Genomic DNA, 17,088 nt, shown 5'->3' with positions numbered 1-17,088 from the left:
TTTAGTCAGGAATAGGAAATGAAATAGCAACAAATAACTTTACAATAAATTTATTTGTACAAGGCTAAATGCGAATCTTGATAAAGTGCTTCGTAATAAATTTATAAATTTGCTCGAGAAAGCTGTGTACGGCGGAATGTCGTGAATTAAATTATGGCACCATTTCGGTCGCCTTCAACGTAGATTTAAAAAAAAAAACTGGTAATTGCTTATAAAATCGCATCAAGGCCAAAAGTTATCCTCAACTGACGTTTTTGCGGTGACTATTCATCGTTGTTGAGGCTATCGCATTCTTTCCTTAACTCTTACTTAAGTAGATAAAAGTGGACATCAGTAGCACCAACGCATAAATTGGTAGGTACTTATATTAATAATTATGATGCATCCACATTACCAACATACGTCATTTTCTCTCTTGTGAACATCAGGAAACTTTATGAAAACCAGTCACTCGTTAATAAACAGTCGGGTAAAAATAATTCCAATTCGAAACATCGTGTGTTTCTAGTAATTTCAACCAAGAACGTTCGGTTCTGGCAGTGTAAGCAAGCTCAAAGTAACACTAAGCTTGGTGTTAAATGTTCTCGCGGAACCATGCCTGCTCGTAGCACTTATCCGGCAGGCACGCAAAGAACTTGATGAGGTTCATGACTGGGTCCCACGAGGGATTCTGGTAGCGCCTCGTGGTCAGGTAAAGTAACTAAGCTTGCTGTTAAATGTTCTCCTCGTGGAACAAGTCCTGCTCGTCGCATTTATCCGGCAGGCAGACGAAAAACTCGATGAGGTTCATGACGGGGCCCCGCGAGAAGGGGTTCTGGTAGCGACCGCGCTTGTCCCGCAAGTAGGGGTAGCGCTTGTAGTTGAACATCTCGTTCGTGGTCAGGTTCATGCAGGCATGAAGGATCTGGAAAATATATTTTTAGAAAGAACCGGAAAACTAAGTAACGCCGGAAGATCGCGTCTGGAGAAAACCGTATAACTATCTGATATGAACATAAACCGCTACAATTTGGGGCGACATATCCTCTTATACACATTACACAGCCTATAATTAGACTAAGAAGCAAAAACTTGTGAAATAATACTTACAGAAGTACACGTAAGAATCCACCCCAGCGCGCAAAAAGTGAGCGCTTCAAGCAGTCCCAATAAATACAGCAGTCCAAATCCTTCAAGAAGAAGACAGTAGCAGGCGAAGTATATGGACAGCGTGCAGTTAATAGCCACGCTCATCACGAACAGGAAGAACCACATGCGGTTCCGAACGCCTACGCAGTTGTAAATGAACGGGCAGTGGTGGTCGAAGTAGGCTACGCAGCGCTTGCAAATGCGACAGTGTTTGGCCCTGAGAACAATAATCATAAGTTATTAATGCTGGATCACGCATATAGAAAATTTGTATTTCGTCGTCACCTGCTATCCTTTCTATCACTACTATCACTAGCACCCTAATATGCAAAAATGTCTAAAAAACGATATAGAGAGGTAAATAACCAAATTTCGATGCTCGCGGTAGGCCTTGCCACTGCGAGGTACCTATTTTAATTTAGATATATTATATCAGCGCCACAGTCAAGGAAAAACCCAAAGAGGAAAGAAGGAATGAAATCCTCTGTCTAGAAGTCACATATTACGATAATCTTATAAGTCCGTACCGTATATACACACTTCATATGTCTTTCTGTGACAAGACATAATATGAAGTGGCAAGGAAATCAAATTTCTCGACCGTACTACACGCATAAATAGGTTTAAATTAAAACGCAAAACCATTTTGATAATATCGTTTTCTGGAACGATTCTGGGTTTGAATTGACTTTGAAGATTCGACTTCCGGTTTGAAAGACACCGTTTAGTTACTACTCGTACTTAGTGTTAATAACTAGCGCCACCGTTCAGGCATTTCAGAATAGGTACATATTGTAATGTGCATTTGAAAATTGGTACTTAGGTACATTAAATATGTAGGAGTAGGTACCTTATTGTTTACGTACAACAAAATAGAGATGGATCATGGATCGTTAAATCGTTATACATATGTATATTTCGGTGCCTACCTAGAATTAGGTGTGAATGCAGTATTCGCAAATATTTATAGCCTGTCAAGTATTCCGTCAGTAGAAAAACGCGGTAAATTTATAAAATGTAGGTAGGCGCAAAAGATTATCGATCCAGAATTTCGCGCCTCTTTCTACTGACAAAGTTGTTTGACAAACTATACATACTTATCTAGTTATCTTTTACATTAAGTTTGTTATGTTTTAGACTTTCCCATAGATACCGCATTGCATTGCTCATACTGTATAAATTAAGTTGTCATGTCAATATTATTACATTCTCTAAACTAAAGGATGATGTCAGCTCTGAGTTTATCGACATGCCTCTTTGTCACATAACAAAGACAGACAAACAACATAAACATCAACATCAAATTGTCATTTGACAAGGACATGGTTCGTCTTCCCCATAGTGCAAGAGGCACTTTTATGCAATTGTATTTTTTTAATACCACACGTCGGTGTTAACAAGCATATGGCCCACCTTATGGTAAGCGGTTTCCCTATGGAAACCTGCATACTCCGCGGTGTCACAAACGCATTGGCAAGTATTTAAAGCTAAACATTTTACTTAGTAGAGGTAATAAGTAAACAGAAATTATAGATTTTCCGCACGAGTGGTCATTCATGCAAATCACGATGAATGTTTAAATATACGTTACATAAGGAAATGGATCCATAAAATTGTACTTTATTACCCACACCGCCGTACCTACGACCCACTACATAATGTTTTGAGGAAATACATATTTTTAACAATATGAGAATATCGTAGTAACAAAGTCAATGTTACATAGATTCATTTAAGTAAGTTAAAAAAACCTTTTTTTGGTGCATCGGTAATTTGTTTTATTGTATAATTTCATGATTATGATTAGGTACTCATATAATGACTAAGTATGTATAGATATGTAATCTCTGTTGCGCCCGCCTGTAGCGAATAAGGCGAAAATGCGGATCCACAATTTAATCATAGCTTTCAGTTCGCTCATCACGCATTTCGAACATATTTAATCAATAGGCCTAATCATTGTTGTAGACTGGGATACTATATATAAGGTTCAATCAACGATTGTTTCAATGGATAACATAATCTCAAGTTTGTGTGAAGATAAGCAGTAAGCGTTCCTGGTCCTACAAGGAGTTCAGAAGCCTGAATCTTGATGATGAGGGATTTAGATAAAGACATCAAGCCAATTAGAGACCACTCCCATGCTTATTCTCTGTCTGTATCTTTAGGTATTTAAATAAAAGTAAACCTCTAATAGTCTAATATAACCAAAATCGCCGTGTCATTGGAAAAGGACAAAATTGTGACTTTATGTATGTATGTAAGAGAACAGTAGATACCGTTAATGTAAACTAGGAATATGGTGGGCCCTAGCGCTCTTCCTGAATCCGCACCTCCGTAATCTGCATTAGAAAACTCGCATCAATATTCACGCATGCTAATATACCGTGATAGGTACCGCTTACGAGTTTGGGACCCTGTCCTGTTGGTAAGTTTTAAGCCAATCAGCTTCACTTAAATTCCGATTCGCGAGGAGAGGAGAGAGAGAGGAGGAGAACAAGGTCCTAAAATGATTGCACACACGAAAGAGGGAGGGAGGGAAGAAGATAGTGAGAGATGTTACCTGAGCGGTCTTAGACACCGGCACGTGTGGCACAGCCGCGACAGAATGACGTTCCTCTTCCTCCACTTGTCCAGGTACGGAATCTGGCGGATAGCCCGGTAGTACGTGTCGGAGTTTTGCGGGATGTAGCCCGGGTCCCGGCGGTTGGCGATCACCCAGCTCAGCCACATGATGGCATTCCAGTAGAGGAAGCAGTAGTGGGACAGACGGAGAGTGTTCCACGTTAGAGGGATGCACTGTGGAAAAAAAACCACGCTGTGAGCACAAACAAACTTTACCATGGGTAATTGTTGTGATCTGTCAAAAGCTTCAGACTATTTAAAACACGACATCCTCCTGAAGAAATTATCATTCTAATATAAGTTTCGTGGATCAGAACACCAGCTTGTTTAAAATTACCTAGAAAACCCAACCCAATTAGTAGACGTGAATGATGAGGCCTTGCCTCTTTGCCTCTATAATTTTACACAAATAGATACAGGAGTACCACAAGGGTCAATACTGCGACCTTGCATATTTTCACATATCTTGTACCTATTACATCGAAATTTTATTCATGGAAACTTACCCTAAAAACATACATAGGATAACCCCACAGCAGCACTGATACAAGGAAGAACAACAGTGGTCCCTTTGAGTCCCCCGCCCCTCCAAACAGCAGTGCCCAGAGTTCCGACAATGGAGGCATCCAATGGGACTTCCGCTTCATTTCCTTCGTGAGGAGTTTGACTACTTCGGCGTGCCGGTGGCTTTGAGCCAGCATGAGGGGCGTCTTCCCGTTTTTGTCTCGAGGCTCGAGTTCTGCCTTAACCTGTGAATAAAAGTCTCATTTTATTCCTGTGCCAGAAAAGATAAAGTGAAGAAAGGATGCCTTTCTTTCTTTCACGGCGGCTAGGATATCGATCTTTGCAAAGTATCATGTACCTACTGTCCTGGTATCTGGAAATATTTGTTTTATATATTTTATTAGGTACCTCTGCGGCCAGCCTCAAAAAGGCCAACGTCATATGATGAAGATATGGTTAAACTCAATGACACTTCTGAGCGCCAAAAGTCGAGGGGCTCATAGAAATCTCCGCCGTGTGAAATCTAGGTAGGTATTTTAGCTGACTATTAGCTCCTGCTAAATTGCAGCGACGTGAAACCGAAGTTTACAGTGCGTCGACGTTTCGTTCAGTACGTCCTACTAAAGTTGCTGTAAATTAAGGCATGAAAAGGTAAGTCCAGTAACAATTACCTTCTCACACAGCAATCTGACGCATGTCAGGTTCCCCGACAGACATGCCAAATGCAGCGGCGTCGAGCCAAAATTGTCAGTACAGTGTAACGGTACTCCAGAGTAAATCAGCAGTCGGACCAGATCCGCGTGTCCCTTGTACGCTGCCCAGTGGAGTGCGGTGTCTCCGTTGATGTCTGCGAGCCTGGTGGCGGCTCCCATGCCGAGGAGGTAGGCTGCAGTGGCGGTCTTGCCGTACATGCAGGCGGTCATTAGGGGGGTTAGTCCTGAGGAGAACACGAGCTAGGTATTAGGAAATGTAATAGGAAAGAAATAGAGGTGTAAAAAACTTAAGGATGACTGAAAAACGTCTAAGGACCGGTCGCACAAACCGTCTGTCAATGGTAAAACGATATTTTTTGTTATAGGAATCTTCATATTTCATTGCTAAGTGACGTTGATTAGTCTATCAAGTGCAATTCTGCCCCTATGTTAAGAAAACATGTTAAGGTTACCTTTGAAGTCAGCAGCGTTGACCGCAACTCCACACTGTAACAGCACCTGCACCACTGACGCATGGCCCTTTCTGCAGGCCCAGTGGATAGGACGAGGGCCCTGTAACCAAATAAATTCATTATAGTCAATTTTTTTCTCCTATATCAGCCTCTTGCAAGAAGCGCCAGAAACATAAAGCTTTCTTATCTTTATGTTTTGACCACGCTGCCATCTAGGGCTGCCAAGTGCGCTGGTATGTAGATCTGGTCTACCAACTAACCTGAGTGCCCAAGCAGGACAGATCCACGGGCGCTCCCCGCTCCAGGAGATACCGCATAACTGCCACGCTGCCGTCCAGCGCCGCCCAGTGCGCTGGTGTGTATCCATGTTGGTCACGAGCACTGAGTACCTCCACGCCGAGCTTTTCGACTAGTCGCTCCATTTCTGATACTTCACTGAAAGATATTATTATTACATTTGAATTCAAAGCCCGATTGAGTATCGGCTCCTTTACCATGCAAACTTCCACCGAAAATTGGTTTGAACGAGATCTAGTAAGTAGTTTTTTTTTAATACGTCATAAATGGTACGGAACCCTTCATGGGCGAGTCCGACTCGCACTTGGCCGCTTTTTTTGTTTCATTTGTTATGATGATCGGTAATCATTATCATCATCACCGAGAACTACAGTTGCGGAAAGTTTCCAAACGTTTGAAAATTCTGAAAAAGTCGTTCATATTGGAAATATAACATTTTAATCTTCTTATAAAAATAAGCCATTCTCTATGGAAACTTTGTCACCAGCACATTAGCCTAGGTATTATGGTGTATATATACGTTTCACTGCTGGGCACAGGGCTATAACCGCGAAAATCGAAGTTCGTCAATTGCGGGCATTTTTCTCTGTCACTCTAATTACGTCTTAGTGAGAGTAAAAGAGAAAGATCCCAGCAATTTGCGAATTTCGATTTTCGCGGTAGGCCCCCAGACCTCTTACATACGATCGGAAATAGCTGCTTAATTTTTCATTGATATTTGTTAGTTTGAAAATTAATGACACCATACATCCCATGACTGGAGCAAAAAACCATAGTTTTAATTGGTTAATAATATTGAAACCAATTACAGTAGCTTTCATTCAATACATAGATATCACAAAGGACGAATTGGACATTCAATTTTTAAAGCATAAAGCGGTACATATTTTACAGATGTCGGTGAAATATCAAAAATACTCCAAATTTTCTCTTAAATGTCCCATGATTGGTGCCGTTAACATAATCCTTTATTTAAGTACAGGTAACTTAATAATTACCTTGGAAAAGTAAATTTGAGCGTAACCTCTATGCTTAAAAACTATGGTTGATTTTAAAATCGCCTTAAGAGGGGCGTTAATAGTGTTAATTCCTTCCGTTACCTTCATTTACGTTACCTATTCTTTATCGTAATAAAAACCACAATGAAAGGCAATCACAAAAATGTCGCCACATCTTGACAGGCAGTAAGAATTTAGAAAGTCGGTGAAGTACCTATTAGGTAGGCATATTGTATTTATTTACACGTACACTTGATGAACTCTCTTAGAGAATGAACACTCGACTTCTTAGGGCCACCCCACACTAGCGTCTCTCGAGCGTTAGTTGCGGTCACAATCTCACAATACCTATACTTAAGAATCTTTATTACAATAAGTTTTGAATAGCTTTCCATAGATTTCACCAAGGCAAGAAAGTGACTATTGCTATTGTTTATTGTGCGTCTATTTATTTTATATTTTAAAAATAAGTATATATTTTGGTAGGTATATAATATAGGTAATATAAGTATAAGTTATCAACTTATTATGTTGTAACACTAAGCTTTAATGAGGTTGTGATTTAAGTCGTTTTCATATATAAAAACTGTTGGAGCTAAATTACCCTGTGGGGAGCAAAGCAAGCCCATAACGGCAGATCAATTATACTTAGATCCCGTGTGCATGAAAGAGATATTTAAAGTTAGGATGTTATAGTATACATCACTGTTGTAATGATCACCTGGTATTTATGAGAAAGCCCTCGCCCGCAATGATAAAACTATCTCATCGCTACGTCGGTGGTGGAACGGGACAGTTTGTCTTACAAGAACAATAATAAAAGGGTTGCCATCGTGGCTGATATTAATTTTTGTGATGGTTAGGGGAAAGACACCTCGGCCTCAGTGGTCGCCAAAAGTATATTTCATATAGTTAGAGACATAGGTACATAATACCTATATCTTTTTGGTAAGATACTTGTTGCAGATATGGAAACTGTCGAAATATATATTTTTTTTTTGCAAAGGGAAGCAGATTTTTAGATTTATATAGCTTACCTGGACCTAACCGCCTCGAAGATCAGCTGGTGTAGGTCCGAGTGATGGTAGCTCGTGATGGTGCGAGGGGGTGCCGCTGGCGCGTCAGGGGACATCGGCGAGCACGGGGGCAGGGGCTCCTCGGCCGCCATGGTGCAGGGGGGCGGCTGCGGCAGCGCCCACACGCCGCGCGCCGCCCCCGGGCTCGGGTACACCTATTTGAGACCAAACGTTCATTGTACGATTTAGCTAAGTAATGTACTGAAATTCTGTTTTTATCCGAGATATTAAAATAGTAGTTTGATTGCTCAATCTGCTAGTTTTGTTACCCATAGGCCATAGTCTGATCTGGTACTATATACAATGATAGTTGAGTAATAGAACTGTTATTTGCATATAAAAACAGTAACTACTACCTACTAGCATGTACCGACACCTATATATTATAGTAATTCGGATCGTATCGCATTTATTTTGGTCCGGTTCGAAGGACCAAAAACTTTCGAGTCTTTATGTAAGTTATGTTATAATATCCTGTCGAGATAATTATTCGTTATTATCACTATTGTCAGTTGTATTTCAGAAGTAATTAGCGGGCGTTTGAGTTAATGATTCCCTTTAATTGAATTCAGTAATAGTATGCATGTCAATGTCAAAGTAATTTCTTAAAGGCAATGTAATACTTAAGGTTATAGGTACGTACGATACGTTGTAGATATACGGTATCTAGATCGTAAAATATTATTAAAATTATGTATTACTTAGTAGCACCAACCTAGCTCATACCATGGTTGTCATTCGTAAGGAATTTTCTATATCCGGCTATTATCGAAGCTTCTAACCTAACCACGGAAAGTACGTAATTAAGGTACAGTTTATATATATATATATATATATATATATATATATATATATATATATATATATATATAAATAATCTCATTGATACAAAGACTTTGACAGGTGACAATTACCTAATATGAATAGTAATGAAAACATTAAATACCTAACGTACTTGATAAACTCGTCATTCTTCTGCGTGTAATCGTGCATCAGATAGCATAACCTATACCTATTTGTCAAACCCAGAGCTCGTCCTTCATTGTAGTAAGTTGGTTACCTATTTATGTCACACTACGCTACCTTGCTGCTCACGGTGAGGCCTACGCCCCCCGCTACTGCGGACCCTTCGCTCTCCGCCACGGCCGCTCCACGCGACACCCCTCCTCGAACTACCCAGTGGTAGTAGGTACACTATAGGTACCAACTCACGCACTCCACGCCCGTTCACTCGCACGGCTAAAACATTTAGCTATAAATTTCACTAATTAATAAATAAGGCCACAGTTGACCAGTTGACAGCTGCGTTTTGCTACAAATTTATCGATTTACGCCAAGAGAAGTTCAGGCATGCGCCGATTGGGGTTTAAGGAAACTTTCAAAAGTATTGAACTTATTAATGTTGCGAGATAATCACGAATTAATCATTTGCATGTCAGTTGTCCATATTTATACTCCTAATTTCCTATATATTGCTAAACGCATCTCGAGCATGTATACTTACAACTTTTTGATGATAACTATTATTAAAAGAGTTGAATAGCGTTTGTAATTGTTAAAGTAACGTAAGTACCTACAAAATATTACGGTCATTATTAATATGTTACTTGAATAAAATCTTTTTTTTGGTTTGTATTTGTAATAGGATGGCGCAATTTATTGACGATATTTACCGTTTTTAAATTAATGAAAAAAAAAATAGTTTAAAAAACACTAGAAAAGTCTTGTAATGAACTTTGACCAAAAGTTCATTACAAGACTTTTCTAACAAATACAAACACAGCTATGATACGATGTTCCATCATGAAGTTCCGGTTCATATCTTCCGGCTCCATCATCAGTTCAGTTCGACAGGAATGCCATTAGTTTTACATATCTTAACACTAAATAATTATAATTTATTCTTGAAATCTTATGAAATATCACAGTACCATATTATTGTATTGTCATCAGAACTACATACAGCTGCCAATTTTCATGACACTACGATCCTTGGAAGATGGTTATATTAGTTATCTTATATTCCATTACATAGTTAGTTACTCGTACATACAGGTCGACCTAATAAAAGCGTGTTAAAAAGTGGATAATAATATATAATAATTCAGCCTATATACGTCCCACTGCTGGGCACAGGCCTCCTCTCATGCGCGAGGGCTTGGGCTAGTCCTCACGCTAGCCCAAGTCAAAGGTGTATGTGAAGTCCCCAAAGCCCAAGGATTGGGGGACTTCACATACACCTTTGAATTTCTTCTCAGATATATGCAGGTTTCCTCACGACGTTTTCCTTCACCGAAAAGCTAGTGGTAAATATCAAATGATATTTCGTACATAAGTTCCGAAAAACACATTGGTACGAGCCAGGATTTGAACCCGCGACCTCCGGATTGAAAGTCGAGTAGGCTTCATTATTAAACCATTTTAACTGTGTCCATACTGTGTGTATCTGATACCTGTATATCTGATAGTAATCCTACAATTATGATCATAATACGTCGTCATAGGTTTGTCATTTTACAATGACTCCTATATCTATGATCACATTTCTATGATAATGTAATTGCGGCCTAAATGCGTCGTTTTCTGTTAAAGCAAACCGCAGCCAAATAACACTTGACCCTACTCATAGTGTTGTGTTCCTGCCGGTGAATAAGGTTACCAGAGCTCAACGAGGGGGGTGGGGTTAGGGTCGGCGACGCGAATGTGACTCCTCTGGAGTTGCAGGTGTACAGTCAGCGTCAAATACTTTGTAGCAACCAAAGTAGCCAAATAGTTCGGTACACCATATATTTAGTATGGTGTACCGAACTATTTGGCCACTTTGACTGCTACAAAGTATTTGACGCTGACTGTACATAGGCTACGGAGACTGCTTACCATCAGGCAGGCCGTATGCTTGTTTGCCACCGACGTAGTATAAAAAAAGGCAGTGATTGCTTGCTGAATTAATTTATAAAAAAAAAGTCGCATCGTACTTTGTTAATAAAACCTACGAAAGTGTGTTCATTAGGGCCTAAAAACAAACTACCTACCCTATGATTATGCGATCGTATCAAAAATACACACTGTATAAGAATAGCAGCGCTTTTCTTATGTTAAATGTAAATTACCTTCTTCTAACATTCCAACAATAGCCCGAAGGTCACGAACAATATTGGGCCTATGTTATCGCCGGGAGACGCCTACTTGTGCTTTCTCGTTTCGGTCACCGACACACATCATCATCTCACTATCCTATGCGTCATCGGAGCACGCACGTGTTATAACAAGTATTATAAAAAAGCGTTTGTCTGTTATAATCGAAGAGAACTTACGTCTTTTTGGAATCTTACTGCAGTGTTTGCAGTACCGCAGTTGCCGCTGGCATTTTGTAGGTCGCGATGGCAGACACCTAGCGCCATCTAGCCATTGAGCAGAGGAAACTGATAAGATTGTATGGTGAGAAGATAAGGTTAATTTTATAAGCCGCAAACACGCTAAGGTCAAGATAAGTGGCGATGGTTTGGTGCACTGGATTTGGCACGTAGGAATTGCAGTGGTGTCACGTACATTCATATCTTTAATAGTTGAGATAATTGTTTATCTATAACATTTGATAGATCAACCTTTTACCTGTTTAAGTAGGTTACCCTTTACTTTCGTCTTTTCAGTAGGTTATCAACTTCTGAGTTTATCCCAATCAATTTTTCATGCCTGATAAAAAGTGAATATATTAGGAGTAAGGGATACACAATAGGGAACAAGTCATCCTTATCAGACCTAAATACTAAACAAAAAAGTTTTGAAGTAAAAAAAGTATTAAGAATCATAAGTAATGAGACTAAAAAGTATTAACAAAATCTACAATAAATAGAAGAATGTATATTGACCTAAATACTATTAAATCTTTGTTTTTAAAAGTGTAAGAAAAATATTACCACATTTGGGAAAATAGGAAATTAGGATTTGTCAAATTATAATTAAAACATTAAAAAAACTTAAATAATTAAGAGGATAAATATATTTTATTAATAAAAATAATGCATTTTGTTAAATATTAGTTACATTTATCCAAATAAGGGATAATAGTATGGAAATCAAAACAGTGTCTAAAATTGTGAAAATGAACTTTAATTCAGCAAATTTTATACTAAATGTATAAATATGATATAATCTAGATCTCATTTTCACTACCTAAATAGACATCATGTTATAAAAAGTGTACAACTAAAACTAGTAGTTGATTAAACATCTCAATGTGGCTTATCAATTAGTAAGATCTTGTAAAAGCACTTCCTTTAAAATGGTTTATTATACTTAAATAATAGATAAAAATAATGAAGCTACAATAGCTCACAACTGATGTTGAAATTCCAAACAACAATTTTTCAATACAATCTTAAACGTCTAGTAAACTTGAAATATTTAACGAGCAAACTGAATAAATTATTATTCATAATAAGAAACAAACTTAACAATGTTGATAGCTCAAAGTAATATAATATTTTCAACAAGAGTCGCCAGACTTCACAAAGGTGTACAAGTCAAGAGTCAGATTATTTTGATGCGGTTTGTATATGCGGACCAATAATTGTTTTGTCTATTTATTACTGTATTGATATTGTAAATTTTATTAAGGCTTTCACTTAGACATTATCTTTTTTGTGTTTTAAAACTTACAGAGAGAGGCTGCGAGTGCAGAACATAGCCATTCAGGGCCTGGATGGCCATGGCGGCCTGGTCGTAGTTCCGCATTGTCACAAATCCAAAGCCTTTGCTCTTATTAGAATGGTGGTCTTTGATAATCTTAACCGACACTATAGCACCATACGGACCAAACAGCTGCCACAGAGTCAGTTCCTCCACCTCTGGAGCAATATTATAAATGTAGATAGACCATGTGCTCGGTGAGCTGTGATCTCCTATAGCACCCATGTGATTAATCCAATGATAAGGTTTAACCAACGCGTTTTTAGTAAAGTTATTATTATTGTTTTTATGTTTATTAGGGTTAGTCTTATTAGCATACTTAACAGTTAAAGGGTGTAAAAAACCTGGCGGAGTGGTGCCATTGATGTTTTGGATGGCTCTTTCCGCTTCATATTGGTGTTCAAATAAGACAAAAGCTATGCCTGCGGCGATGCGGGAATTAACTATTTTACCGAATTGTGCGAAAAGACCGTGTAAGTCCTGCAAGGTGAGTTCGTTGGGCAGGTTACACACGTAGAGGTTCCAGTCGGCTTCCGGCTTCGTGGGCGGCTTCATCTCAGGGTTCAGCAGCGCATGCGACACTTTGAGCGTCTTGTTCTGCATCAGCAGGCCGTTGAAGGCCTTCCGCGCCTTCACGGCATCCTCTGCATTCGCGTACTCCACGAACCCGTATCCTCTGTTGGCTATCAGCTTGCAGCTTTCCAGTTTACCCATTGTGGAAAACAGTGAAAACATCATATCCTGTGTCATGACTTCAGGAATGTAATTGACGATGAGTTTGGTGGGTGATTCGTCAGGCCCATATTCGATATTTTCATGACAATTACCGCCTTGACACGATTCCGACATTTTTTAATTGTTGTCGGTGAATGACATTTCAGCTGAATGTTGCCTTTTTTTTTTCGTATCGTTCAGAAATTGAACGACTGGCTTTTTACACCGTCTTAAACCTGGCATACACACATATTCAACCACATATTTTCGGCACAAATCAAAGTATTATTCTGTTATTGTATTATATCATACAAAATTTAATATGCATATTTTATCATATAATTTTAACAATAAAACTTGCAATTTGATTTTGTTATGTTGGCTAAACTGCCATCACCAAGGTCGAGTCATTAATAAGCAAATTTGCAACTTATCTGTGGCATGGGTGCGGCCTTTCTTCGCGCGCAGATTCAAGAAAAGCAAAAAGGAAACTAACGATTATATTATTTTTCAAGAATATATCACGGTTAAGAAAAAAAAGACAGCGTTGCACCATATCTAATTATATTTTCGTATAAGTACTGTTACATTCAAGATTTCAGTAAATATTAAACATTAGAAATTTTAATTAGCAGGAAGTCAGACTAAATATTGAATAAAGCCAGATCTATCAGGTTTCAGTAACTAAACAAGATCATTACGACGATAAATGGTCACAGTAGGTATATAGACCACACAATTATATATATCCAGTGATAACAAAATGATAAGCAAATATGACAACACAACAATGTTAGTTTTAAATAATAGCAGTACACGAGCAGAGTAGAAGATATTAAAAAAATACTTTACCACTATCCTTGGGGATCAAAACTAAAACCAGTCAGGCGATTTCTGTAAAGTCTAAATTTGACAATTAGGATCTCCGGCGTGTCTTCGTTGCTCGGAGTGGACTCGGCTACGACCGGTTCATGGGTGTTTATTGTTGCGCCTGTGTACGGTTTCTAGCAGGCGTTCTACACGACATCTCACAACAACAACAACGACAACTCTCGAAGGGGCCTCTACGTGTTGGATCTATATCCCCACGCAAGCCTATCAAAACTTCAAAAGACCGGGATTTATAGGCCCGTGTAATCCAAGGAGATACAAATAGTAATAATATAACCTAACACTGGCCAGTGTTATTAAATATATTTAAAAGGCCCTTAAGTTCATGATTAATATAATTATGAATATGCAACACTGTAGCATGTCCAACAAATTATGACGATACTCTTAGGAATCAATAATTTCAGTGAAAGCACTAGACCGTCTAGATCTAAACTACACAAGAATATGATGTCGCTAATAAATAGCCAGTCAAACAACTTTGTCAGAAGAAAAAGACGCGAAATTCAAATCTAGACTAGAGAATAAATTTCGCGCCGAAGGCCGAAATTTATCGCTTTTTCCTACTGACGGAAATGACTTGACAGACTATAGTTTACATTTTGACTTTAATAACAAATTAATACCTTTTTTCGTCGACTTCAACTCCTTAAATTATTTTAATAGTTAGAGATTATTAATAATAATAAAAAAATATTAGGAAAAAATTAAGGAAGGTGCCCTAAACAATATTTTCTTAGCAGCACGGGTGTAGTATAAAAAAAAACACCTGTGCAATAAAAAATAAACAATAATAATTATCTAAAATCGTAACATTTCATGTAAAAATATCTTGACATCTTAACATTTCATGTTGCAACTAATCAACATAAAATACGACATTTTTTTATAGAAAAAAAAGATGGCAGTAGTGAGTAGGTACATTATAAAGCAGTTTATACACAAAATTGACTTTTACATAATTATATTTATTAGCACACTGACATAGCTACACTGTTGCATATTAATTCTACATAGTTCTTACTTAAAATCACAGCTATTAAGGGTACAACATTAGATTACATAACTAGGGTGGTATTCTGAAACAAATAAAAGCAAGAAAATAATCACAGTTCAGCTAAATAAAAGCTGGAATACACAAGGTATTGAAACTATTGAACTCCCCGTTATATATATTATTTAACATCTCTTATAATTAGTAAAACATGCCTTCAAAATCATATTTAAAGTTCAAAATCATAATGAAATAATTTGTCCATTTCGAAGCGTTGTACCTTCTAGAAAATACTTGCTAAAAGCGAAGTTTTTAATAATGGATTCTTTCTACGAGACTATTAATTTTAGCTGAACATACATGGGGTTCAAATAGTGAAACCGATAACTTTTAAGGTTTTTTTGATCCATACTGAATGGGACACCCTGTATATTACTTTTGTACGAAGTTGCTTGTATATACAACAGATCGAATAACAGATAATAATAACATATCTAAGTAGCACTTAGAGAACAATATAACATATTTAAGTATTGTTTAAATATTCATGGCTACTAATGAATAACCCGCGAGGCGGTGACCGAATAAGCGTTTTAAGCGCAATATATTCGAAGCAAAGATACACTGATTGGGTAAGATGTGTAAAATCTAAGACAATTGCGTGCCTTGAATGTGACAGGTAAACGAGATGGCGCTGTACAGTTCCATACATTTTGCGGTAACTCTGATTGTCAAAAGTTGACGTTCGACAATTCAGTGACCGCAAAACATATGGCGCAGTACAGCGCCATCTCTTTGGGATGTCAAACTAAGAGCACTTTGTTTTTTAACTTTACCTCTCCAATTTGAAGAAACGAGAGTAGAGTTATATTTATTAGTTTGTTTGTAAATAATTATGTTTTTGACGTTGGATTTTTCTATATTTTTTTTCAGCAGTCAAAACTTTGCTGCTTATATGATGATTTTTTGTATATTTTTTTATTTCATTTCATGTATTTGGTATACCAACACCTGTATACACTGACCCAGAATTGTCGTGGTTTTATAGTAAGTGTAACATATACTTTTTTATGCCTTTTTTAGAAAAATCCAACTACATAAAAAAACATCATTATAAAAAAAATACAATTAGGTATACAAACATTGACTGAGGCGTATAACACTACAATGTAATATTATGCTAAATACTGCACCACATTCTAGTATAATGAATTAACAATAAGCCTAACAACAACAAACACGTAAATCAACATACACCAAAGCAAAAAATACCCAAGGTATTGCAAAATCTCAATTCGGAATGTTAACATTATCACATAATAATAAATAGAGGGTACCTACACATAGACCTTTAATAATAATCTAGACTTTGTGACTATTCAATATAATGCACACTCGTATCTGTATCGTTCTTAGAAAAAACCCAAAAAAATGAACGTTAGTATGGCTTAAATATGCATCATTAGAAATACAAACGGGTTATTCCCAGTAGTTACCACAAAACCGAACCAAATCGAATTGGTGGTAACTACTGGGATTATTTTCCTGGTAGTTACCACTGGTAAAAAGGTGTTTTAAGGAAGTTAAAAACAGTATAGTATAAATATAGAGTACTTTAATAAATAATGATATGTCCAGGAAACTGCCTTAAAGTGATGAAAAATAGTCGATTGTTGACTGATTTGTTTGTTTGTTCCTATAATTAATTCAAATTACAATTAATAAGATAAATTTCACCCAAACGTTAATTTCGTCTTGACTATTTTAGTTTTTTCACTTGTACCGGTAAAACTGTTCATATTTTTATTTTCAATCAATTTTAAGGCAGTAATCTACTTATAATTATTTATTAAAGTACCTACTCTATATTTCTACAATACAATTTATACTGTTAATAAAAACAGTATTAAACTCTAACAAAATTTAAGTGGTAACTACTGGGAAAAAATAATGCTACGTTTTACCAGTGATAACTACTGAAAAAAACCCAGTAGTTACCACCAACTC

General features: G+C 37.4%; 2 protein-coding genes across 3 annotated transcripts; both read right to left on the bottom strand.

Annotated features, from left to right (window-relative positions):
• Positions 1 to 34: 34 nt before the first annotated feature.
• On the bottom strand, positions 35 to 11,468 carry LOC133515329 (uncharacterized). Of its 2 annotated transcripts, none has more exons than XM_061847791.1 (9): positions 11,108 to 11,468; positions 7,755 to 7,948; positions 5,683 to 5,857; positions 5,423 to 5,522; positions 4,929 to 5,194; positions 4,260 to 4,502; positions 3,692 to 3,927; positions 1,090 to 1,345; positions 35 to 904 (listed from the first exon to the last, which is right to left on the bottom strand). In XM_061847791.1, exons 1-9 carry the CDS (start codon positions 11,192 to 11,194, stop codon positions 713 to 715), a joined length of 1,749 nt encoding a protein of 582 aa, XP_061703775.1. In that variant the 5' UTR covers positions 11,195 to 11,468; the 3' UTR covers positions 35 to 712. The 2 variants fall into 2 exon arrangements, with proteins under 2 accessions (XP_061703775.1, XP_061703776.1); XM_061847792.1 differs by lacking the exon at positions 11,108 to 11,468 and adding an exon at positions 8,877 to 9,149.
• Positions 11,469 to 11,882: 414 nt separating this feature from the next.
• On the bottom strand, positions 11,883 to 13,459 carry LOC133515328 (ELAV-like protein 1). Its single transcript, XM_061847790.1, has one exon. The coding sequence runs from the start codon at positions 13,329 to 13,331 to the stop codon at positions 12,426 to 12,428; it is 906 nt and encodes a 301-aa protein (XP_061703774.1). The 5' UTR covers positions 13,332 to 13,459; the 3' UTR covers positions 11,883 to 12,425.
• Between the last annotated feature and the right edge of the window lie 3,629 nt (positions 13,460 to 17,088).

This window comes from Cydia pomonella, chromosome 2 (genome assembly GCF_033807575.1).
Source record: "Cydia pomonella isolate Wapato2018A chromosome 2, ilCydPomo1, whole genome shotgun sequence".
In the NCBI taxonomy this organism is placed as follows: Eukaryota; Metazoa; Arthropoda; class Insecta; order Lepidoptera; family Tortricidae; genus Cydia; species Cydia pomonella.
Note: the sequence above shows the minus strand (reverse complement) of the source record. Positions and strands in the feature narration are given on the sequence as shown.